This window comes from Eumetopias jubatus, unplaced genomic scaffold, assembly GCF_037043125.1.
Source record: "Eumetopias jubatus isolate StellerSeaLion01/CBP00866 unplaced genomic scaffold, mEumJub1_p1.0 scaffold_1, whole genome shotgun sequence".
NCBI lineage: Eukaryota > Metazoa > Chordata > Mammalia > Carnivora > Otariidae > Eumetopias > Eumetopias jubatus.
Genome location: NW_028274807.1, coordinates 120,782,926 through 120,809,468, shown reverse-complemented (window position 1 = coordinate 120,809,468; position 26,543 = coordinate 120,782,926). Strand labels below are relative to the sequence as shown.

General features: G+C 42.9%; 1 protein-coding gene and 1 pseudogene across 3 annotated transcripts in view; both read right to left on the bottom strand.

Annotated features, from left to right (window-relative positions):
- The window catches only part of NMNAT3 (nicotinamide nucleotide adenylyltransferase 3), a 121,063-nt gene that overhangs the window by 57,388 nt on the left and 37,132 nt on the right, over nt 1–26,543 (bottom strand). For all 3 annotated transcript variants that reach the window (XM_028099236.2, XM_028099235.2, XM_028099237.2), the window contains one exon: nt 12,121–12,270. In XM_028099236.2, the coding sequence (XP_027955037.2) occupies nt 12,121–12,229 (109 nt within the window). In that variant the 5' untranslated portion in view covers nt 12,230–12,270. The remainder of the gene's footprint in view (nt 1–12,120; nt 12,271–26,543) is intronic.
- LOC148165051 (isopentenyl-diphosphate Delta-isomerase 1 pseudogene) lies at nt 4,882–11,735 on the bottom strand (annotated as a pseudogene).

Sequence of the window (26,543 nt, the reverse complement as noted above, 5' to 3'; positions counted from 1 at the left end):
ATAAGATCATTTCATTTGCAAACAGATAATTTTACTTTTTTCTTTTCAATTTGGATGTGTTTTGTTTCTTTTTCTTGCCTAATTGCTCTGGCTCTAACTTCTAGTACCTTGCTGTAGGAGACATATGTAGAAAAATGTTGCTATGGCCAATGTCAGAGAAATTATTGCCTGTGTTCTCTTCTAGGATTTTTATGGTTTCAGGTCTCATATTTAGGTCTTTAATCCACTTTTAATTTATTTTTGTGTATGGTGTAAGAAAGTGGTCTGGTTTCATTCTTTTGCATGTAGCTATCCAGTTCTTCCAACAACATTTGTTGAAAACTTTTTCCCATTGCACATAGTTTTCTATGTGCCTTCTTTGTTGAAGATTAATTGACCATATAATTGTGGGTTTTTCTTTTCTTTTTTTTTAAAGATTTTATTTATTTATTTGACACAGAGAGAGACAGCGAGAGAGGGAACACAAGCAGGGGGAGTGGGAGAGGGAGAAGCAGACTTCCTGCTGAGCAGGGAGCCTGATACGGGGCTCGATCCCAGTCCCCTGGGATCATGACCTGAGCCGAAGGCAGATGCTTAATGACTGAGCCACCCAGGTGCCCCTGTGGGTTTATTTCTTGGCGCATATCTATATTGTTCCATTGACCTTCGTGTCTGTTTTTGTGCCAGTACCATACTATTTTGATTACTACAGCTTTGTAGTATGTCTTGAAATCTGGAATTTGGAGACCTCCAGTTTTGTTCTTTTTCAAGATGGCTTTGGCTGTTCGGGATCTTCTGTAGTTTCATACAAATTTTAGGACTGTTTGTTCCAGTTTTGTAAAAAATGCTACTGGTATTTTGATAGGGATTGCATTAAATGTGTAGATTGCTTTGGGTAATATGGACATTTTAACAATATTTGTTTTCCTAAACCTGAGCACGGAATATCTTTTGTGTCACCTTCAATTTCTTTTACGAAATGTTTTATAATTTTCAGAGTGTACAGGTCTTTCACATACTTGGTTAAGTTTATTCCTACGTATTTTATTATTTTTGTGCAACTTAAATAGGACTGTTTTCTTAATACCTCTTTCTGCTGCTTCATTATTGGCGTATAGAAATGCAACAGATTTCTGTATATTGATGTTGTATCCTGCAAACTTACTGAATTCATTTATCAGTTCTAGTAGTTTTTTGGAGGAGTCTTTAAGGTTTTCTATATATGGTATCATCTCATCTGCCAATAGTGAAAGTTCTACTTCTTCCTTACCCATCTGGATACCTTTTATTTCTTTTTGTTGTCTGATTGCTGTGGCTAGGACTTATAGTACTATGTTGAATAAAAGTGGTGACAGTGGACATTACTGTCTTGTTCTTGATCCTAGGGGAAAAGCTCTCAGTTTTTCACATATGGCCTTTATTATGCTGAGGTATGTTCCCTGTAAACCTCCTCTGTTGAGGGTTTTTATCATGAATGGATATTGTGATGCTTTTTCTGCATCCAATGAAATATGGTTTTTATCCTTTCTCTTGTTGATGTGACATATCACATTGACTGATTTGTGAATATTGAACTAGTTTTGCAATCCAGGAATAAATTCCACTTAATCACAGTGAATGATTTTTTTAAATGTATTGTTGAATTTGGTTTGCCAATATTTTGTGGAGGACTTTTGCATCTATGCTCATCAGAAATATCGATCTGTAATTTCCATTTTTGGTAGTACCTTTATCTGGTTTTGGGATCAGGGTAATGCTGGCCTCATAGAATGAATTTGGAAGTTTTCCTTCCTCTTCTATTTTTTGGAATAGTTTCAGAAAAGTAGTTATTAACTCTTCTTTAAATGTTTGGTGGAATTCACCTGTGAAGCCATCTGGTCCTGGACTTGTTGCAGTTTTTTGATTACGGATTCAATTTCATTGCTAGTAATTGGTCTGTGCAAATTTTCTCTTTCTTCCTGATTCAGTTTTTGGAGGTTGTTTCTAGAAATTTATCCATTTCTTCTAGGTTGTCCAATTTGTTGGCATATAATTTTTCATAATATCCTCTTATAAGAGACAAACACTTTTGTATTTCTGTGCTGTTGTTACTTCTCCTCTTTCATTTCTAATTTTGTTTGAGTCCTTTATTTTTTTAGTTTCTATTTTACTTATTTCTGTTCTAATCTATATTTTCCTTCTACTGATTTTGGGTGCTTTTTTGTTCTTTTTGTAGATGCTTTAGGTATAAGGTTAGGTTATTTGATACTTTTCTTTCTTCTTTGATATATTTCTTACTTCTTGAGGTAGGCCTGTATTGCTGTAATCTTCTGTTAGACAGCTTTTGCTGCATTCCAAGATTTTGGACCATGTGTTTTCATTTTTTTAAAAGATTTTATTTATTTGACAGAGAACGTGAGAGAGCGGGTGAGCACAAGCAGGGGTAGCAGCAGGCAGAGGGAGAGGGAGAAGTAGGCTCCCCACCAAGCAGGGAGCCCGATGAGGGGATCAATCCCAGAACCCTGGGATCATGACCTGAGCCAAAGGCAGATGCTTAACCGACCGAGCCACCCAGGTGCCCCTGTGTTTTCATTTTCATTTGTCTTCATGTATTTACTGATTTCCTCTTTGATTTCTTGGTTGACCCATTCATTGTTTAGTAGCAGGTTACTCAACCTCTATGTATTTGTGTTCTTTCCAGATTTTTCCTTGTGGTTGATTTCTAGTTTCATAGTGTTGTGGTCAGAAAAGATGCCTGATATGCTTTCAGTATTTTTGAATTTGTTGTGACTTGTTTTGTGGCCTAATATGTGATCTCCTCTAGAGAATGTTCCATGTGCACTTGAAAAGAATGTGTATTCATTCCACTGTTTTAGGATGGAATTTTCTAAATATATGTTAGATCCATCTGGTCCAATGTGTCATTCACAGCCACTGTTTCATCGCTGATTTTCTGTTTGAATCACCTATCCATTGATTTAAGTGGGGGTGTTAAAGTCCCCTACTATTATTGTATTACTATCAATTTCGTCCTTTAAGTTTGCTTTATGTATTTCAGTGCATAAATATTTTCAACTGTTTCATTTTCCTATTGGACTGTTGTCCCTTTATTATTATATAGTATCCTTCTTTTTCTCTTGTAACTCTTTTTGTTTTAAAGTCTATTTTGTCTGATATTAGTATACCACCCCTGCTATCTTTTGGTTATTATTTGCATGGAGTATCTTTTTCCAACCCTTCATTTTCAATCCGCTTTTCTCTGTGGATCTAAAGTGTCTTTTGTACACAGCATATAGTTGGATCATGTGTTTTTTTCCATCTGCCAATCTCTGTTGTTTGACTGGAGAGTTTAATCCATTTACAGTTAAGGTAATTCCTGACAAGGAGGAATTTCTATGGTAGTACTATTTGTTTCCTATATGCCTTATAGCTCCCCCGCCTTTATTTCTTTCATTATTGTCTTCTTTTGTGTTCTAGTTGCTCTTTTTGTAGTGCAATGTTTAAATTCCTTCTCATTTCCTTTTGTGTATATTCTATAGCTATTTTCTTTGTGGTTACCTTGGGAATTATATTTAACACCCAAAAGTTGAAACACTTTAATTTGAATTTACACCAGTGTACCTTCAATGGCATACAAGATCTCTGCCCCTTTAAACCTCTGTCCTCACCACTTTTGGTTCTTGATGCCACAAAATAACATCTTCATACACTGTGTGCTCAAAAACAAACTTGTAATTCTTTTTTTTTTTTTTTAAGATTTTATGTATTTATTTGAGAGACAGAGAGAGCACATGAGCAGGGAGAGGTATAGAGGAAGAAGCAGACTCCCTGCTCAGCAGGGAACCCAAAGAAAAGCCCAATCCCAGGACTCCTGGGGATCATGACCTGAGCCAAAGGCAGATACTTAACTGACTGAGCCACCCAAGCGTCCCTTCTTATAATTTTTTTAAATCCATTAGTCTCTTAAATTATGTAGAAAACAATACTTGGAAGTACAAACCAGTTACAATAATACTAGCTTTTAGACCAAATTTTTTTCTTCAAACTTACAAATTTACAATCTCTTAAAATGTGTAGGAACCAAAAAGTACAACTACAAACCACTGTTACAATAATACTAGATTTTATAATTTCCCATGTGTTTAGCTTTACTGAGATCTTCCTTTCCCCATACAGATTAAAGTTACTGTCTAGTTTCCTTTCATTTCACTTACAGAACTCCCTGACCATTTCTTGCAAGGTAGGTCTAGGGGTAACAAACTCCTTCACAGCTTTTGTTTATCTGGGAATGTCTTAATTTCTTCCTCACTTTTTTTTCCTGGACTATGATAAAAATTTAATGATTTATAAATCATTTGGCAAAGAGCAAACTGCTCTACAGCGTGCTTACAATGTTTATCATAATGTATCAAAAATGAAGAGCTTCACTTAATTTGTTTGAGTTTGTTAGGACCATGTGCTTAGGTTAAATTAAGTTAATCTGCTCTTTCTCTCTCTTTAAAGATTTTATTTATTTATTTAAGAGAGAGAGACATAGCAGCGAGAGAGGGAACACAAGAAGGGGGAGTGGGAGAGGGAGAAGCAGGCCTCCCACTGAGCCAGGAGCCTGATGCAGGGCTCAATCCCAGGACCCTGGGATCATAACCTGAGCCGAAGGCAGACGCTTAACAACTGAGCCACCCAGGTGCCCCTCTCTTTTTTACAATAACCTCTCATAAATGTCTTTTACAAATAGCAATGCACACATCATATGGGGTGTGTGATAGAAAATTAAGAAGTTGGTTGTATTTTCCACACAAATACTGGTTGTAAAGTATCAATGTTTCAAGTGAGAGTTCCTAGGGAACCAAATTTTTAAAAATCATGTTAAGTTTACTAAGTAGAGAAATTTTTCAGTATTTTACTAACCATTCATCTCCACATTCACATTCTATGTATTTTCTCATGGTCAACAAAACTGATTCGAATGATTTAAGTTATCCCACCATTTAAAGAGGAAAGACTCCACAATAATTTGAAACCATGGAGTTATCTTACTTTCACCACTTCCTGCCTTTACCATAAGTACTTCTAGCTCTTCCTTAGACACATAACAATAGCTCTTAATCCCACTGGGCTCTGGAATCAAAAATACGTTCTTCCTCACAAACAAAATGAATCAATTTCATGTTCCCCCCAGATACCATCTGATTGAGCCTTGTGGTGAATTTGTGTTAGATAATTAATTTCTTCTGGAGGAACCTCTTTCATGGGAATTCCTAATTCAGCCTTTAAATGTCTCTGTGCTGCTCTTCTTACTCCAATTGGCATTATTTTCTTCTAGCTCTCCTGTATTACTTAATGGACGACTACAACAAGTATTGGTAAAACAAACTGAAAAGGTAATTTTAGTATTTGAGCATCTGATCTCTGTTATAGCATGAGCTCATTTTCAGTGTTGAATAAGATCATAAAAACTCAATGCAACAATCCTTTCATTCCAGTGACAATTCTTTTTGGTCTCGGCCCCAATTGTATTGTCATTTTCATCAGTAAGGATGCACATCTCTGCCAGGAGTTGAACCTGCTCCTTATAGAGGTTGTCGGTGTCTAGCTCAGTTATTGTTAGGACCCATCTGATCTGTCCCACAATACTCAACCCTCTCCCTGACTTTTGACGGGCAGTTTTGCCAGGTATAGAATTCTTGGTTGTCAAATTTTTTTCTTTTAGCACTGAATATTTGGCCTCCATGGTTTCTGATGAGAAATCTGCTGAAAATCTTATTAAGGATCCTTTGTATGTGATGATTTGCTCATTGCTCTCAAGATTCTCTGTTTATCCTTTGGAAGTTTGATTATAGTTGTCTCAGCGTGCATCTCTTTGATTTCTTCTTACTTGGCATTCACTGAGCTTCTTGGATGTTTATATTTACATCTTTCATCAAATTTAAAAGGTTTTCAGCCATTATTTCTTCAAATATTCTCTCTACTCCTTTATTCCTGTTCTCCTTGATTTCCACAATGCCTACGTTGGTGTACTGGATGGTGTCCCATTGGCTTCTTATGCTCTGTTTGGTTTTCTTTAACCTCGTTTCTTTCCCCAGAATTGGTAATTTCCATTATCCTACCTTTAAGTTTGCTGATTCTTTGTTCTGTCTGCTCAAGTCTTTTAATCTTTCTTGTGAATTTTTAATTTCAGTTATTGTCATTTCCAGCTCCAGCTTATCTTTTTAGTCCCTTTTAGGTCTTCTCTGTTGATATTTCCATTTTGTTCATACATGGTTTCTTGACTTTCCTCTACATCTTCCTTCAGTTCTCTGAGCATCTTTAGAAGTCTTTGTCTAGTATATCTGCCCTCAGGTCTCTTTCAAGGACAGTTTCTGTTTTATCTTTTTTCCTTTGAGGGGGCCATACTTTCCTGTTTCTTTGTATGTCTTGTGACGGTTTTGTAGACAACTGGGCATTTGAATCTAATCATGTGGTAACTCTGGAAGTCAGATTCTCTTTCTTCTCCAGGGTTTGTTCTTTTTGTTACTGTTGTTTATTGTTTTGTTTTTTAATGGTTTTAAGTTATCTCCGTGCTGAGGATCAGCCTGAGGTGTAAACTTGGCCTGAGGTGTCATTTCTCAGTCTTTCCCTGGGCATGTGTGGCCATTTTCTAAATTTTTTTCCTGTACATGCAGTTGTTTTTAATGTCTGGCTCCCAAAGGGAAAAAGAAAAATGAGGGGAAAGGGAGAAGGCACTGGCCCCTTAAATCCCCTGGAAAGCTCTAATCTCTTCAACCAGAGGGGGAGAGGCTTGCAACAACTACTAGGGGCTAGGGAAGTACAAGAGATCAGACCACAGATCCCTTATATTTGGGGGACAGGGTCCTATTTGCTAACCTTGGCTCCCACAGGCTGTGTGTAGGCTGCTTCAGGAATATGTGCACAGCTGCCTGCTATGTGGGGGCGGAGGATGGGTAGCTGTTACTGTGCTGAACACTGAAACTGATTGAACTTAGCTGCAATTTACCTGTCCAAGTCCTCCCCTAGAAGTTGCAAGGCTTCAACAGACTCCAGAGTTCCAAAATAGTTACATCAGACAGATTCTGCCAGTGCAATTGCTGTTTAGGTGGGGAAACAGATTGCTGGTGTTTCCTAGTCTGCCATCTTCCCAGAATCCTCTGTGGGATGGCTTTTAAGCTACAAATGAAATTTCTTTAATTGATATTGAGCTATTCAGGTTACTTTTTCTTTTTAAAAAAATCTATTCTTGAATGAGCTTGAATGAGTCAAGGGATTTGTCCATTCTAATTAGATTGTCAAATTTATAGGCATAAAGTTATTTATAATATTCCCTTATCTTTTTCATATCAGAATCTATACTTATATCACCGCTCTCATTCCTGATGATGGTAGTGTGTCTTTCCTCTTTTCCCCCCTTGATAATCTGTCTAGAGGTGTCTCAATTTTGTTGATATTCTCAAAGAAACATAAAAATTGGTTTACTGATTTTCTCTAATACCTTTGTTTTCTATTTCATTGATGTCTGCTCTGATCTTGTTTCCTTCCTTATGCTTGCTTTGCGTTTGCTCCTCTATCCCTAATTTCTTAAGGTAGGAGCTGAAGTCATTGATATGAGACCTTTCTTTCTTTTTTCCCTAAGATGGTATTTAGTGCTATAAAATTCCCCTAAGTACTGCTTTAGTGACATTCCAAAGTTTTTGATACACTGTTTTCATCTCCATTCAACTCAAAATATTTTCTAGTTTCCATTTGGATTTCTTTTGTGACCCATGGGTTTTTAGAAGTGTGTTATTTCATTTTCATATTTGGGGATCTTCCAGAGATCTGTCTGTTAGTGATTTGTCATTTAATTCTATTGTGGTTGCAGAATGTACTTTGTAGGATTTCAATCCTTTTACTTTTATTGAGATTTCTTTTATGGCCCAGAATATGGTCTATCTTGGTAAATTTCTCTGTGTTCTTGAAAGGAACATGTGTTCTGCTGATGTTTGGTTGAGTGTTCTTTAAATGTCAACTAGGTCGAATTGGTTGATAGTGTTAAGTCTTCTACATCCTTAATTATTTTCTGTGTACTTATTCTATCAATTAGTGAGAATTGAAATATCTGACTGTAATTGCAGATTTATCAATTTTTCTTGCAGTTCTGTGTTACTAAGTAAAAAAAAATTAGGATTATTATTTCCTCTTAAAGAATTGGCTTCTTTATAATTATGAAATGACTTTCTTTATCCCTGGTAATATTCCTTCATCTGAAATCTCTTTTCTCTGATATTACTATAGCCATTTCAGTTTTCTTTTAATTAGTGTTAGCATGGAGTAGTTTTCCATTCTTTTACTTTGAACCTATTTGTGTCTTTATATTTTACTGTGTATCTTGTAGGCATCATATAATTGTAGTTGGGTGTTGCTTACTTTATCCAATCTGACGGTGTCTGCCTTTTAGTAGGAGCTGTTAGACTACAACTGATCCTTAGGGGCGCCAACCCCCCTGCAGTTGAAAATCCACGTATAACTTTTGACTTCCCCCAAACTTAACTAATACTCTACTGCTGACCAGAAGCCTTACTGATAACATAAAAAGTTCATTAACACATATATTGTATTATATACCATATTTTTACAACAAAGCAAGCTAGAGAAAAGAAAATGTTATGAAGAAAATCATAAGGAAGAGAAACTACATTTACAGAATTGTACTGTATTCATCAAAAAAAAAATCTGTGTATAAGGGGCCCTGTACAGTTGAAATCTGTGTTGTTCAAGGGTCAACTGTACTTATATTTTATGATTATTGATATGGTTAGATTTAAGTCTGTCATCTTGTTATTTGCTTTCTATTTGCTCCATCTATTCTCCGGTCCCCTTTCCTCTTTTCCTTTCTTCTTTTAAATTAACTGAGTATACTCTGATTCTATTTTATCTTCTTTGTATGCTTATTAGCTGTATCTTTTTTTTTTTAGTGGCTGTATTAGGATTTAATTTATATACATATATAAAATCTTTAACTTGTCACAATCTACCTTTAGGTGATATTATACTACTTCATGTATAAGAATCTTACAATAGTCTTCATACTACTTCATGTATAAGAATCTTACAATAGTCTTCTTCCATTTTTCCCCTTCTTGTCTTTATATTGTCATATGTTTTATGTCTTATATACTTGTCATATATTTTCTACATGTTATAAACCCCACAATATATTCCTATTATTTTTGTTTAAACAGTCAATTATCTTTTAAAGAAGTTTAAATAATAAGAGAAAAACTTATGTAATTGCCCATGTGGTTATCAGTGCCCTTTGTGTAGATCCATATTTCAATTTGGCATCATTTCCTTCTGCCTGAAGGAATGGCTTTAGCATTCTAGTAGTGAAAGTCTGATGGTGAAATCTTTTAGCTTTTGTATAGATGAAAATGTCTTTTTTTTTTTTTTGGCCTTTGTTTCTGAAAGATATATTTTTGCTAGATATAGAATCCTAGGTTGACAGTTTTTTTCAGTACTTTAAAGATGTTGTTCCACTAAATTCCCTTTTGCTGAATTCAATAATGGGAAATCTGCCATCCTCTTTATTTTTGTTCTTCTGTGGCTGCTTCTAAGATTTTTTTATTATTGGTTTTGAGAAATTTTATTATCATATACCCTGGTGTTGTTTCCTTCACGTTTCTTGTGTTTGGAATTTGTTGAGCTACTTGATAAAATCTGTTTTCATCAAATTTGGAAAGTTTTCAGTTATTTCTTCAAATATTTTTTCCTGTTCTTCCTGTTTTTTCCTTCCAGGATTACAATTACAAGTATATCAAGATTCCTTTAAGTTACCCAACATCTCATTGATTTTCTTTTTAGAATTCCATTTTTTCCCTCTGTATTTCATTTTAGATCATTTCCACTGTTCTATCTTTAAATTCACTAACCTTTTCTTCTGCAACATCTAATCTGTTAATCCTTTCCAGTGTATTTTCTCCCATGAATTGTAGTTTTCATTTCTTAATATTTGTTTTGAGCCCTTTTTATATTTTCCAGGTCTCTACTTCTGAGCATATGGCACATAATTATAGTAACTGTTTTAATGTCGTCTGCTAATTCTAACATCTGTGTGAGTTCTGTTTCAGTTTCAATCGACTGATTTTTCTCATTATGGGTATGAGTACAGACTTTAAATTTTTTGCCACAGAACACCAAATTGCCCTCCAGAAATGTTTCATCATTTATCCGATCACTACCAATAAATGAGAGTGTCTGTTTCCTTCCCTATCCTGTCACCACCAAACTTTGTCAGTCTTTAATCTCTGCCAATTGCACAGGCTAAAGCTATCTGCTACTATAACAGGTATTTATTGAGCACTGGCTTCAAACCTGGTGATGGATGGTGGCAATTCTGTGTTCAAGCAGCTGCAGTAGCTGCCCTCATGATGTTTATAACCTTGTGGTGTTGACCATGTTTTTATTTATATTTTCACTGATTATCAGTGACATTGAGCATCTTTTTTTTTTTAAAGATTTTACTTATTGACAGAGAGAGAAACAGAGGGAACACAAGCAGGGGGAGTGAGACAGGGGGAGAAGCAGGCTTCCCGCCAAGCAGAGAGCCCGATTCAATGTAGGCACCCCTACATTGAGCATCTTTTCCCGAGTTTATTGGTCACTTATATTTCTCCTTTGGTATACTGCTACTAATGTTCACTGGATTGTTTGGATTTCTCATTCCTTTGTAAAAGCTATATATTTATTAAGGATAGATACCCACTTTCACCTTTTTTTTAAGACTTATTTGAGAGAGCATGCGTAGAAGTGAGGGGAGAAGCAGAGGGAGAGAGAGAATCCCAAGCAGACTTACCACCACTAAGCGTAGAGCCCTATGTGGGGCTTGATCCCACAACCCATGAGAACATGACCTGAGCCTAAATCAAGGGTCAGATGCTTAACCGACTGAGCCACCCAGGCCCCCTCACTTTCATCTTTCAAATAAAAAAAGTTTGTGGTACAAAGACATTTCCTTTAAAATAAACTAACATTTGTACATAATTTCTTCGAAGAAATTATTTGCATGTTACTCAAATACTCTTTCTCTACATTAAAAATAAATAGGGGGGCGCCTGGGTGGCTCAGTTGGTTAGGCGACTGCCTTCGGCTCAGGTCATGATCCTGGAGTCCCTGGACTGAGTCCCGCATCGGGCTCCCTGCTCGGCGGGGAGTCTGCTTCACCCTGACCCTCCCCTCTCTCATGTGCTCGCTCTCTCTCTCATTCTCTCTCTCTCAAATAAATGAATAAAATCTTTAAAGAATAAATAAATAATGCACAAACAATGAATCATGGAACACTACATCAAAAATTAATGATGTAATATATGGTGATTAACATAACAATAAAAAAATTAAAAAAAAATAAATAGGAATTGGTTCTGGTTTAAAAACAATGCCCTTAAAGGCAAATATTTTTGAATACAAAAATATGAAATACATATATGAATACTTAAGGTATACATAAATAAATACTTTCATATATATCTGACATCAACATATAAATGACTTATTCTTTAGAAATAATTATGCAGATTCCAAATGCCGTTTTAATAATGAAAGAGAAAGTCAAAGAGATGGAACGTTTCCAGATTAAATATTCCCAGCTGATTAAATATTTCTGGCAAAGCCACGCAATCTGTACTGGAAATGCCCTATATGCAAGATTGTTAATTTGTAATTGTCTAAGATCTAGTCAAAGGAGAAAATGTCCAAATTCCCATTATAGCATGTTCACTTACCCACTGAAGAGCAGCAAGAACTGTCATGCACACGCACAAGAGTAACAAGGCATATGCTACCTATTCATCTGGCTGTGCAGGTAAATGATTCCTGCGAGCATTGGGAAGAATGCCCTGAGACACAGTTTCTAGAAAGTGCCCAGGGTCTTTTAACCTTCATGGGCAACATGTGGCAGGGGATGGTGGAGCCTGAGAAATCTTTGACTTTATGGCCAGGGATAGGACTTGTCCACATGTCACAGGGCTAAGGGGTGTTAGCTCTCCGAATATGATGGAGGAATGCATGCCACCAGTTACACTGTGAATTTGTAAACTGAGCAGTTTTAATAATGGTGATGATAACAATAGCCAGCAGAACCCCACGAGGCCCAATCCATCCATCTGTCCATTGCACCTGGCACCCCTGACTGACCTGTTTGATGTAGGTGGTCTCTGGCCACCTCAAACAAGCGCAGGTGCATGTTGGTGATGGGATTGAAGGAGCCACAGGCCAGGAGCACCACTGGGATTCGGCTCTTCATCTTGTCAGGCACATCCACACCCGCGGCAGTGGCCACCCTGCCTGCATGGGGACAAAAACTGATGTTAGAGAGTTGGCACAAGACAAAACAGTCCAGATCAGCGTCCCTAAAGCATACAGAGGCTATTACTTCTCATTTGTAAGGTGACTGAGGGTGCAGTAATAACATTTATGGAGGGTTTACCATCAGCCAGAACCAGTGCTCAACACTATGTCACAGTATCCCCCTTGTCTCCTCAAATCCTTTCCACAACCCTGAGTGGTCACCTATCCAGCTCAGGGACCTCAGAAGCTGCACAACTGGAACCCAGAGAGCCTGATTCAGAGCCCATGTTCTTCTTGTAAGCTTTATACCCTCTCTGGGCTCTGATGGGTCACCTTGGAATCAAATGGGCGTTAAGACCCCTATATGTCATCTCTTATAGTCCAAGTGAAACTCACTAGGTCCCAGAGTGGACCGGTACTTTTTAAAAAACTTATTTAAAAAATACTTTTAGATTTGCAAGTAGAGTTGCAAAATTTGAACAAAGAATTCCTATACCCACATTCCCCAAATGTTAACATCTTACCACATTTGCTTTAACACTCATTCTCTCTTTCTCTACACAACACACACAGGTTTGTACCTCTATTTTTTTTTTCTAAAATGTTTAAGGGTAAGTTGTAGAGGTAATACCTCTTTACCTCTAAATACTTCAGTATGTTTCTAAGAACAAAGGCATTTTCTTGTATAACTGCACAGCAATGATTAAAATCAGGAAATTAAAATTGCTACAGGATGAGTAATCTACAGATCTTTTCTCTCTTTTTTAAAGATTTTATTTATTTATTTGACAGAGAGACAATGAGAGAGGGAACACAAGCAGGGGGAGAGGGAGAGGGAGAAGAAGGCTTCCTGTGGAGCAGGGAGCCCGATGCGGGGCTCGATCCCAGGACCCTGGGATCATGACCTGAGCCGAAGGCAGACGCTTAACAACTGAGCCACCCAGGCGCCCCAGATCTTTTCTGCTTTTACCTCTTGTCTTTTATTTAGGCCTGAAGCATTTTGAGGGTTCCGCCCACCCTCCTATCTCCACCATCTGGGGATTTCAGGGCCAGGGTGAGGTTAAAGGAAAGCACAACACAGCCTGGGCTCCAGGGCACACTGGCAGACATGGCTCTCCTGCCTCCAAGATGCTGCCTCCTGGAGTGTCCGGCTCCACTGGAGTTAGGCTTTGGTTTGACTACTAGTTTTACCTCTCACTGGCTGTGTGACATAGGGCAAATCACAGTTCCTCTCTGAGCTGCAGTTTCCTCATATGCAAGATGGGGATAATATTACTTCCTCTTACTGGGTTGTTGAGAGGCTAAATGAGCTATGTATGAGCAGTCTGGTGTACAAGAAGCATTTAATGAATTGCTGTGGCTGTGATGATGATCATGCCAGTAATGAAATGCGTGCTGCAGCTGCTGACCAGGACAAGGGGGGAGGAGGAGGAGAGAGGAGGTGGTTCCCAGTGATCCTCACCTCCTAGTACTCACCTGCAGTCCCTCCACCTGAGGGCTGGGCCTAGTAACTTGCTTCTACTAAACAGAATACAGCAAAAGAGTGGGATTTCACTTCAGAGAGGTTACAAAAAGTCTCTGGCTTCCCTCTTGCTCTCTCGCTTTCTCACTCTGATGAAGCCAGCTGTCCTGTTGTGAGATGCCTCGTGAGGAGACCTCTGATGCCAAGAGCCCGTGAGGAATTAAATCCTGTCAGCAAGCACGTTAGTGAATGTGGAAGTGGGTCATTCCCCAGTCAAGTCTTCAGATAAGACTGCAGGCCCGTGAACATCTTGACTGCAGCCTTGTGAGAGACTCTAAGCCAGAAGACCCACTTAAGCTACTTCTATATTCCCGCCCCACCTGCTAAATTTTGGGTTAATTTGTTAAGTAGCAAGAGGTAACTAATACAGTGACCAACAGGAAAAATGCATTTACTGCCTTCCTTTCGTTCTTGCTATGGTGGCTTTGGCTGTAATTCTGCAGTTGCCAGGGTAACATGGAGAGTTCTTGGTCACTGGAACCTGCAACTCTCTTTGTATCTAAGGAAACTATTGTAATCTGGCCTTTGTTGTCTGCTTCTCCAGATCCAATGCAGCTGCCTACTTACAGACTTTTTGTCATGCAAGAAACAAACACCCTCTATTTGTTGAGCCACTGAAGTTAGGCCGCTGGGACTTGTACCCAATTGCTGCAAATGCTGGGACTTACATCAAACCACTGCCTGCCTCAAACTTTAGCAACATTGGAGTTCTTGTCTGTGGCTTCTTTGTGAGCCCCTCATGGCTTCTGGCTTCAAGCTTTTGTATATGTTATTTCAGGTTCCTCCAACACCCCCGGCATGCCCCAATCTGTTAAGAAGCATTTAATGAATGCTTCTTCAGCATTTAATGAATGTTAACTCAGGTGATCACATTATTTGTGACTTCAATCACCATTTCTTGACTGAATCAGTTAGGGATGCCTTTGGCTACAAGTCCCAGAAGCCTAAAACTTTAGTGGCTTAAACACACAGAGGTTATTTGTTTCTCGCATGACAAGAAGTCTAAGGAGGCAGTTGGTAGGTCCCTGGCTCAACAAGGACCTGCAAGTCTCTCAGCTTTTCCCTCATGGTCACAAGATTGCTGCTGTGGCTACAGCCATCATGAATATGATCAGGGCAAGAAGGAGCAAATCGCTACACTAGACTGGTTGTCCCTCTTAAAAATAGAAGAGCTTTTTCAGAACCACCCTGTAGATTTTGCTTCTTATTGACCAGAACTAGATCACATGGCCCCTCTAGCTGCCAGAGAGGCTGGAAAAGCAAGTATTTAGCTGTACAGCCTCCCCAGTGGGAAGCAGCAAGAAAAAGGGAGTTGGAAATAGGATTAGTGAATGCACAGCATCTGCCACAGAGTTGGGGATACAACTGCCACATAGCTGGCTGCCGGGCTGGCTTTTCTGACAGCTAGCTGGGGTCAGCTGATCTATGACCTACCTTCAGTAAAGCATAGACAACATTCTATTGGAAAAACCTGTTCTTGTGCCTTTCCCACCCACCAGACGATAAGCCCATTAAGGACAGGAGTGGTGTTTCCTTCATCTCTGGCTCCCAGGTTTAAGCACAGGGCCTGGCCCGAGTGGGGCTCAGTGAAGATTGAAAAGGGTGGCAGCTAGCTGCAGAGGGGACCTGTGTCCTGGCAGGGGGGAGGCCTAATGCACTTCCTAAGGTCGAGAAGTTGTTCTGGATGTATTCCGAGGTATAGCATGCAGATTAAAAAAAAAAAACTCTCAACCTAGGTGGGCTACGGTTTCTTCAAGCTTCCTTTAAGGCAGCAGGCATACCCCCGACTGCGAGAGAAGAAAGTGGTCTGCAAGCTACTGCTGCTAGCTTCTTCCCAGGGAGGCTGGATGGTTTAATGAGATATTATCTGCAGAGTGTGCTTAGCTACTCACAAGAGCAGCCTTGTGATGAGTGTATCTGAAGAGGCCGGCTGTTGTTTGCAACTATTAAGAAGCCTTTCAAAGTTCTATTTCGTTTTGACAAAATACAATTTTTTTAAGAGCCATTAAGACATGTAACTGCAGCATCTCAGGTAACCTGGGGTTTTGATTCTTTTTTTCTAAAGTTCCCCAGAAACTGTAAATTAGATCTTTGTTTGAATGGTGGCATCAAGAGCAATGAAGGGTGATGTCGGGGAGAAGCATAACTGACATTTAATGTGTCTGTCTTTTCGTTCCTTGCCAGGAGCCCACTGAGCCTGTCGCGGCCGCAGCTGGGACGGGAAGAGGCAGTGAGTGCCCGTTCCCAGGCTCAGGAGTGAGGCCGGTGCTCCTGCCTCACTTTTATACCCTAACTTGCCTCAACTAAACACCTCCCCCGGCAAGCCCAAACCCAGAGAAAGACAGTGACAGCCGTAGAATGGACTCACTCCGGGGGCCACCGTGTGAACAAACCAGGCTCTGATTTGAGTGCAGGTCTCATCAGACACGAGGGCAGATGCATGCCATAGAAGTGACTCATCTGCCCTGCCATCTAGTCCTATCTAGTGAGACGAAGCAAGTGCGGGAGACTTTGGCTGTCGGGAAAGGCTTCTCTCATCAACAAGCATTTAATGGGGGGCCACAGAGCAATAATTGCTGCTGAAGGACTTAACAAGCTGAGAAGGAGGCATACGTGACCTTCTTGGAATTTCTCATTAAACTGGAGAGACAAGGCGAACAGATTCCACCTGGGGCCCCGGCCCCCTCTCCAGATATATACCACCTCCCGCTTCACAGCCACCCCGACAGCACGTCACCCTGCTCTTCAAAAGGCAACGCGCTGCTTCCCTTCTCCCGGCTTTCGCAAATGCTGTTCCAGCTACCTGAAACACCCTCCTCACCCCCGCCTTCAAGGTTTTCTCCTTGGTGTTTACCCAATGCCCCCCTCCCCCACTGAGCTCCATGTACCCAGGACCCATTTTATCACTTTCTACTTCAGCCGCCACAGAGCTGCCACTGCTTCGCTCCCATGATGCTCTTCCCCAAGCAGAAGGTGAACTCCTACAGGGTGGTTTCTCATTCAGGCCAGTGCCCTCAGCTCCTGCACTGTGCTGAGCACACAGGTGCTCAGGAAATGTGGAGAACGAATGAGAGAATGAGTGACGGTCTCCAGCCGAGCATTGTCCTTTCCAGACGGCTACCTCATCTCTTCGGTTCTGTCCCAGTCATGGACTGCGCCTTCCACAGATATAAACTGACCTTTCTGGCTTCTAAGAGGCACTTCAGACTGAAATCAAACAAGAAATTCCTGCCCTGGTGCGCCATCATCCGTGGCAGGATGCCATCAGCAGGGAAATACCGACTTCCTACACACTGACGCCGAGGGCATCCCTCTGCTCTGGAGAGCTGCCTGCTCTGACAGGCAGAGGCTCTGCAGATGTGAAAAAATTCGGGATCCTGACATGGGGAGGTTAGCCTGGATTATCCAGGTGGACCCAGTTTTATCGTGAGGGTCCAGGAGAGAAGATGCCACGCTGCCGACTTTGACAGAGGACGGGGCCGTGAACCAAGCGGGGCAAGTGGCCTCCAGGAGCTGGAAGTGGCAAGAGGAAACAGATTCTCTCCTAGAGCCTTCAGAGGGAATGCGGCCCTGCTGACACCTTGGTTTCAGACTTCTAACTTCTAGAACGGTAAGAAAATAAAACTGTGTTGTTTTCAACTAGTAGTTCATGGCAATTTGTCCTAGCAGCCATAGGAAACAAATACACTCACCTATGTGGGGGCAGGCTCTCTACAATGGCCTCAAGCCAGGGCAGGGAAGGTGAAGGAACTGAGCCAGTGACGAGGGTACTGAAGGGTGTGCTGGGCAGAGGGAGCAGCGTGGCAAAGGCCCAGAAACCACCACTAGGGTGGGTGATGGGCTAAAAGCACATCGATGTGCTGTGTGTGGGTGACTCAGGATCCAGGCTGCAGAGGGTGTAAGGATCCTGCAGGCCCCTAGGGGGTCTCCGGAGACTTGCTTTTATTCCACGGGCAATGAGGAACCTCTGAAGGATTTTACACGGGGGTGTAACTTACTCATATTTCTGTTTCAGAAATAGCACCCAAGGTGGCTACTGCCAGGACCCCACTGGCTGAGGAAGGGCAGGCATTTCCCCAACTTCCCCGAGGATGGCCTTTCCTGCTGCCTACATTTCACTTCAATCACCGGGTAATGTGATGCTGGCCAATGCCCCGCATGCACCAGATTCTAACTAAGTGTGCACCCTTCGGCCCATTTGTCACAGGCCGTCACAGAGACACAGAAAGGAAAGGCGAGCCAGGAAGGTTAAGTGCCGTCACTGCAGATGCAATGTGCTAATGCTCATTGCTTGGGAGGCAGTCAATTTACCTTTCCCTGCGGTGAGCACCTCTAACAGGACCTGGCCCGGGAAAGTGGCTGAACACATCCCTGTTTATTATAGACATAAAGCAGATGGCTTCAGGCAGAATGGAAATGGATTCTCCAAACATCTTTCACTACACAGACCTCTTGACCGGACTCCTCATCTTAAAGAAAACAAGAGATGCGGTTTGTATTTCTGGGGTTGATGAGCACATTTTTCAGGACCTAGGGAAATCATTTCCATCTGCACGAGTATGTCAACTTCTCCAGGGCAATCAACCTTCACGCGAACTCTGGGCACTTTTTCTTTTCAACTCTGTTGGATTCACCCGCTGTTGCTATGGGCACACGGTGCTGCTAGGAACAAAAGCAGAGCGAGCCTTCTTTGTCAGGATCCTCTGCCAGCCACCTCTCCACGGAAACAAACATGCCAATTAAGCACTCGTCCTAATTATGAGACTCCCAGGAAAGCAGGCAGCCTGGCTCTTCAGTTTTGCAAACTTTCAAAAGATTTGAAGGAGGCACGAGGAGGGGAATGAGGTCCCTTGCAGCCCCACGCTCAGGAGTTGGGACGCATTCCAACTGGTGTGGGAAAGTGCAAGGGAGTCACAGCTCCTGGGTTTGCTGAGGGCAAGGCTAGGCATTGTGGTCCTACTTTACACACATCAGTGCTGATTCTTTAAAGCTGCCTGGAAGGAAAGGGTCTGTGCCTGCATTCTGGTCAAGAGCCCAGTCAACTTCTCTGAGCCTCAGTGAGCCACATGGAAGATGGAGATACATCACAGACCTCCTAAGGCTGTCATGAGGGTTACCAGAGTTGACCCACCTAGCACGGTACTTGGCCCATAGGGGGTTCTCCAGAAATATTAGCTCCTCTTTCCTTTCATTATGCTTAAAGCAGAACTCACCATCCCCACCTCCACCTGCTTGTTCACTGTTTTTGCAGTCCCCCATGATCAAAACCTGACAGCCCTTAGGGCCACTTCAGCACCCACCTGCCTGTTAGGCATCTCCTTTGCAGACCAGCCTGGCCTGGGAGATGTTCCCACAGAAGGGCACTCCCAAGGGAAGGCCACACCCACACACCACCGCTCTAGTCTTCCACCTCACTCCAACTATAACAACTCGGCTCTGAGCATCACTTGTCTCTGGAGTTAAGTCTTGATCGCGAGAAACAGGTAGTGTAATGTCATGGTGGTAGAAATAACAACTGATGCCGAATAAATATGCTCCAGATCACAGCTGACTTGCCACCGTGGAACAAAGAAGGTAGAAGAGGCGGGGGAGACGGTGAGAAGTGCCTGGCGTCTCCTGTGAGGAGTGCCAAGTAGCAGATAATTAAAATCACAACCTACCAGCAACTGTGCTAATGACTTAGTGGTACAGGGCTAAAGAAAACCTGGCCCCTGTGCTCCAGAAGGTTAAAGTCTGGCAGGAAGAACAAACCACTAGGACCTCAGGTGGGAGAGAGTGCCGGGAACCTCCCAATATCCATTTCTGCCTTTCTCTGTAGTAACAGAGTCTCTTGTCTTTTCGCTGGCAGGTTACTACATTCCCCAGTCTCTGCAGCAGGGGAAGGCCATCCACGTGCCTAAGGTCTGGCCAAAGATCTATGAACAGAAGTGCTGGCGATACTTCCAGAACCTTCTTGAAATGGGAAAGGCCTGCCCTTCTCTTCTGCACTCCTGCTGTCTAGAATGTGATGGCTGGAGTATGGTAGCTATACTGGACCAACTCCCAGTTTTACAGAGAATAAGCCAAGAAAAAGCCAGGATCTTAATGACCCTGAAACTGCCATATCAGCCCCAGACTGCCTATCTTCAGGCTTCTTTTTCCTGGGGGAGAAATAATCTAAGTCACCATTGTTTTCTATTTTTCTGTTATATGCAGTTAAACCTAATTCTAACTGATATACTGATACCTAATGAATGTTTATTGAACTAGTATATAAAGAAATGAAAAAGTGTGTAAACTTTTACAAGTTTCTACTGCCCCAGTTAAACCTATTTTATACGCAGAAACTCAAATGGATACTGTTTGAAAGGGAAAATACACCTAAGGGAAAAAAAAATCTATCATAACTTAATTTTTTATATGAATTTTTCATGGGAGGAAAAATCCTTACTCAGGACTCTAGAAGGCTGAAATGTGTGGCAGTGAATCTGCTTTTCTGTAGATCACAACAACCAGACTCTGTCCTATCTCCTTCCCCCCCAAAACGGATTCATTATGGTGTGCTGTGGCACTCGGCTTTGAGTGGGCATTTGCCATATGGCTTGGCAGTTTAATGGTTTTCTGATACTTGACAAAAACAAAGTACAATCATTTTGCAAGGAGTTTGCGTTCCTAGATGGGTCTTTTCCAAATAACAGCTGTGCCTCAAAATTGAGTTACTCAAATTGCAATTTGTGGACACAATACTCAAACATTTACAAGTGAGCAAAACCTCAAATCACTTGGGCTATTTCCAGACTTCAGAGTTTATGAAGTTTTTAGCCATGTTATGAGTGTGCAGCTGTCAACAAACTCAAGCCAAAGTCTCCAAACCACCAGACCTGGCAGGCAGGAGAGATGTCCTACTTAGCAGCAGGACATGTGCAGCCGACCGCAAACCCTCCGGAGAGAAAGAACACAAGGGAAGTAAGCCTCACGCTAAAGCCCGCAGACCAAATCCCTATGCCTCTCTCTCTCCGCCCTACCACACTGTACAGATGACACCAAATCTACAGCTTGAGCCCAGGGATGTCCACCTGGCATTGGCTTGGTAACAAGCCACATAAACATGGATTCAAAGCCAACTAGCAAGACTTCCGAACTGAGTGACCTTGAGTTTTATCAGTCGGGATAGTCCAGATGAGGTACATTACAATCCCCAAATCTCAAGAGCTTAAAACAATAAAGGTTTGTTTCATGTTCCTATTACATGTGCATTCCATGCTGGTTGGGGCTCTGTTCTGTATCATGTTTTTCCCTCAATCCAGGACTCAAGCCGATGGAGCAGTCACTACCTGGAAGATGGCCAGTCTGTACCAGAGGGGAAAAAAGGGGCTCTAGAAGGTCCCTCACCAGCAACTGTATTGTATGGTTGGCTCACACGGGCACGTGTCACTTCCAACTACCCCACCCAACTTCAGTGAGTTAGAAAATACAATCGACTCTAGCTCTCCACCTTCAGGACACAGAAATATTTGGTGAACAGCCTTGTGTCTACTATGGTAAATCAACCACTCGAGCCTCAGTGACCCATCTGGAAAATGGAGGTAACTACACCTCCTCAGATTGTTATAAAGGTCAATCAGAATGGACCCATGCAGAGTACGTAGCACAGTGCCTGGCCCACAGGAGGTTCTCCAGAAATACCAGCTCTTTTCCTTGCCTTCAAAACAGAAATCTCAGTCTCCCACACCTTCTTCCGGCTGCCCAAACCCCTTGTCTTAAAAAGATTCCCCTGTTTTTCTAGTCCCTTTCAATCAAAACATGCCAGTTAGCTATGACATCTCTTCATCCTTCATTATGTCCTCCCAATACAACGAACCTCCAAGTACGGCCAATATTCCCCACATGAGGTCTTCACTTTCCATCACTACTGAGACCCATCCTACTACCGGATTTTATTATCTTCTGGTATAAGTTAGGATTTTTAAAAAATTGCAGACAAGAGAAACGAGCTCTGGTCATCCTAGTTCCCCTCCCCACTAAAGGTACAGCAGTACAGGAGCATGGAATCATGGGAAGGCCACCATTATGCCATCACATAAAGTAAAGGAAGAGCTGAACATGAGGTCTCAGGGTGGACAAGGGACAGGGCAGTGCCACAGTCTCAGCCTGGACAGAGTCCCATGGTACAGACATGGTCAGTGGGGCTCACACCAATGCACAATGTTGTTCCAAGAGGGGCTGCTGACGTGGGCTAGACAGACCCTATCATCCCACCCCCACTGATAGCTTCCACACTTGGTGAGAGAAACTCTGGAACCCTCTCCCTCCCACCACTTCGGCCCCAATCCAATCTCTTCTCGATATGCTAAACAGATGAACAGCCCTAAAGTTTGGGTTAAGTCACTGAAACTACTGCGATGAACTACTCAGTGTCTACCACGCACCAAGCACTGTTTAAAACCTGGGCCTTTATGCCAAGCCAGTGATAAAATCTTCAGCAATCTGTTCTCCACTGGCATTGAGTTGCTCAGCCATGCCTTTCATCTGGCATTAGAACTTTGGAGATTTTAGCCCCACTCCGCCTCTCCTAATTGTCTCCCGACCTCCCGCTCTATTCCCTACATATGCTCCGTGTCCTCCCCAAGCTAAGACCACTTGCTGTTCTAGACGGGTCTTCTGAGTGGTCCTGCTTCTTGGGCTTCTGTTTATGCCACTTCCTAGAGCCAGGTGGTCTCTTTCATGTCAGCTGTCCCACATAGCTTCCCCCGGTAGCCCACCGAGAAGTCACTGTTCCATCCTCTGACCTCTTAAAGGTGACACTCTGAACTATTGAGTCCCTACTCTTTTCTTGCCTCACAGATTATAAATCCCTGAGGGCAGGGATCCCATGGGGTCTAATGCAGAGTGGAATGCAAATTAGGACTATTCACCTTACTCGCTGGGGGACAAGGTAAAAGTGAAAAGTAGATCAAAATGAGAGCCAGAAAGCACTGGTCACTCCCTGGCATGGTCTAGGCCGAAACACCTCCATTCTTGCTTCCAATGCCCAACACTTCCTGGCTTTTCCTGATGCAAATTTCTGTCTCCCAATCTGGGGCGTCAGCTCTCTTCTAGACTTGAATTTTGCTCTCAACTCATCAATTCTGTCTGCTGTCTTGGCTGGGCTGCACCCAGGGTCCTGATTTGCACCTTAGAGCCATCATTTGATTCCTCTGTCCATTCCCTGCTTCTGCCCCTGCTGAATCCAGAGTACATGTCCGGGGCCCTGCTCCAGTCCAGCAGCGGGCAATGAGCCACAGTGAGTGTTGGGAAAAGCAGTCCCACACCCTCTACAGACCTGGGAGATTCCCTGTATGGCAGAGAAACGCAGAGCTGTCCATAATGATGGCAGCGGATGGCACCATGGCCCTTCTAGTTCTCAAAGAACAAAACTGGCAGCCATCTGGGCTCTTCTCTCTCTCTCCTTGACAGCCTATCAGTTCCACCTTTGCACTATCTTTATTATCCATCCGTCTCTCAAACTCTGAAGTCCCTGGCTTGGACTGGGGTTCCCCAGTGTCACCTCCCTGGCCCATCTCTGGTAGCTGCCCAAGGGATCTTTTAGCACGCACAAATGGTTCCCTGCCTCCCCTGTCACCCATATGCATTGTGGGTAATGAAACTTCTCAGTGTGGCATGCATGTGCCTTACAGTCTGGCCATAGCCTGTTTCATCAGCCTCATCACTTCCTTCCAACCCCCTCCCTGGGTCTGCTCCATCTAACTGCTTTCCATTTCATCCTAAGTCCCCCTGGACAGAATTTTAGGACCAGCCCTGAAATCAAATACAAAAATTCTAACAAAGAAGGCAACTTTGTTTAGCTTGCTTGTTCATTCACTAAAAAAGAACATAAGCTGCCACTGCCATCAAGTTTGTCAGGGCAATAGGAGCTGACAGGAAGATCCCGAAATGCCTGGAAAGGTGGGAAGCTGGCCAGGCTCTCCATGAAGGCAGAAGAGACCAGTGGAGGCCCAGTGAGCCACGGCAGGGGACATATAGGCAGGAGCCTTGCTGCTCAAGGATAAGCATTCACTTGGGAATTTCACTGGGTACAACACAACCAAGTCCAGAGCAATCCTTTCCCATTTCATGTAATAGAATTTCCTCCAGAAATTATAAGACAAGCAGCTCATCTTCCCTTCTTTATTGAGCTATAAGCAGACTGCCACAGTCATGAACAGATTAACTGCAAATCTCGGCAGTGATCTATGAAATCAGAACAGACCCGGGTTTGGGGATGTGATTAATTAAAAATTTTAACCAAGTTCATCCCACGTATATTTAATGTTATGCACAAGTGCTTTTGTGCTGGCTGGAAATTAGGCCCAAAGAGTGGGCAGTTCATAGAAACACCTGCAGTCCCCGTCATTCTTAAACAAACCTTATTTTGTTTCTTCTCTCAGTTTACTGCTTCAGAATCCACTAGCAGGAGTGGCAGATCATTCCCAGCCCATGTCCCCAAAAAAGCCCACGCATTTCTCCTGCACACAAGAATACGTGCACTCAGACCGTGAAGGGCATGGGGCACTTCTTCTGGCCTTGAACTGAGGTTGCCTGTGCTTGCAATGGGGGGGACCTCTGCAATGGAAAAGGCTTGGCATTTACAAGCTCTGCAACCTTGAACAAGCCCTTCAGTCTTCTATAAAATGAGGATAATCCAAGCTCATCCATGGAGGCTGTGAAGATGAACTAAAGAGACACATTAGGACTACATCTCCTACCCTGCATTCAGAGGAGGGGGAAACTTCCATTACAGAGTTAGGGAACAGGATTCATATGTGCCAAACCTGTGTAAAGACACCAATGTCCATGATAGACTCTACCTGTTCCTCCCCAAGAAGGGGATAAATGAAGCCACTATTTGAGCACATCCACCCATGCATAGTATAGAATCAGGGATTTCTGGCCAACTCAGGCCTGGGTTGGAGCAGTTGAAAAAGCCCACCAGGTCACACACAACACTCCAGTGGACCTGCATCAGGCTCTCTCCCACAAAGTCAGGACTTGTTGATTTACTTTACTATATATGAACTTAAAAACCAGCAAAGAGGTTAACTTGCTTCTATGATTTCTGAAAAAGTAATATATTTATCTGGCACACACTTTGGCTGATGTTTCTTTTTATAGACTCCTGTGACACAAGGTGATCCATGAGTGTGCACACCACAGCATGGGGCTGGAGCAGAGAGGCTGCCCAGAGGTGAAAGCAAGGAGGGTCCTGGCCCCAGGGGACAAGGTGAATGGGCAGAGCTAGAATCCAATCAGGCCAGGAGAACTAAAGAGCACTAGATGCCCAGAGGTGGGGGTGAAGCCAGATGCAGACATTTGGAGGTATCAACTCTGAAATTTTTAAAGACGGTGAAGCTTCATCCCACAAGGCCTCTAGCTCGTGTAAATTCTCTTACATGTGCTGGCCTCACTAAATCAATAAAATAATAATTTAAGTGTGAAATAAAATATAGCCAGAATGAAATGATTTAAGCTCACTGTCTTCCATGAGCAGATGTTCCAGGGGGAGTGTGATGTGGCAGAGCATCTGCAGCACCGCAACTCTTTTCTCCTTGCTAAGAAACCTGATTTGGGGGGCACCTGGGTGGCTCAGTCCCCTAAGCCCCGGACTCTTGATTTCTGCTCAGGTCATGCTCTCAGGGTGCTGAGATCAAGCCCCGACTGGGGCTCCGCGCTCAGCGGGGAGTCTGCTTCTCTCCCTTTCTCTTTCCCTCTGCCATTCCCCCTACTCACGCGCACTCTGTATCCCTCTAAAATAAATAAATCTTAAGCACAAAACAAACCCTGATTTTGTTCAGCTTCAGCGACAAGGGGCACAGATCCAGACAGAAACCATAGCACCACAGCCACCGTGGCAGGCCTCTGCCTTCACCCGTGATTGGTCAGTCACGAGCACGTGACCCAGTCCTGACCAGCGAGACGCAGGAGGAAGCGCCTGGAGGCCGACGGGAAAGATTTTGGAAGCGCAATGACAGCAGGTCCTTTTGCCGCCCCTTCTTGCCCTGGACGCTGTGGTGTGGGGGTGTGATGCTTGGGGCTGCCACAGCCCTCCTGTGACCACGAAGGGAAGGCCTAGAGAACTGTAGCGGTGAAGGGCAACCCAGAGACGTGGTCTCATTAAGTCACTGCAATAACCTAGTACAGCCTCTCTCTAGACTTTATTATGGGAACTGCTAAAATGTCTTTATTGCCTCAGCTACTGCTGGTCATTTATTCAACTGCTTGTGTCCTCACTCATCCAAACAGATACATCTCAGGAGGCTTCAGTTCTTGCCTTCCCCTCACAGCGTGTACACTTTTGTGTGATTCCAGTGTGTAAAGACAGGTACTTCTACATCACGTGGCCCCTGAAGTCAAGGCAGGTGCCTCACCTGGGCTGCAGTTGACCCGAGACTGCATCTGTGTTGGAAGACATCCTGCTCTGCGGGACCTGGGGAGGGATGGTATGTTGAACTCCAACGTGGAGCTGTACTGGGAATCTTCCAGGGACTGTTTTGAGCAAATATGATTTTTGGTTGACACTGTGACCTCAGGGGAAGCTGCCACCTGGGCGTCTTTGCAGACCCCTCTCAACTGCATCCACTGTCCCCACAGGCACCAACTGCAGGGACCTTTCTGAGAGTAGCTATGTATCTAGTGGGACTTTTATACTCTCAATGGTGCCTCAGGGGGACTGCCTTTGGTATAGCTTTCTCCCTCCTCTCCACAGGTGGGGACAGCTGTGCCTTTCCAGCTT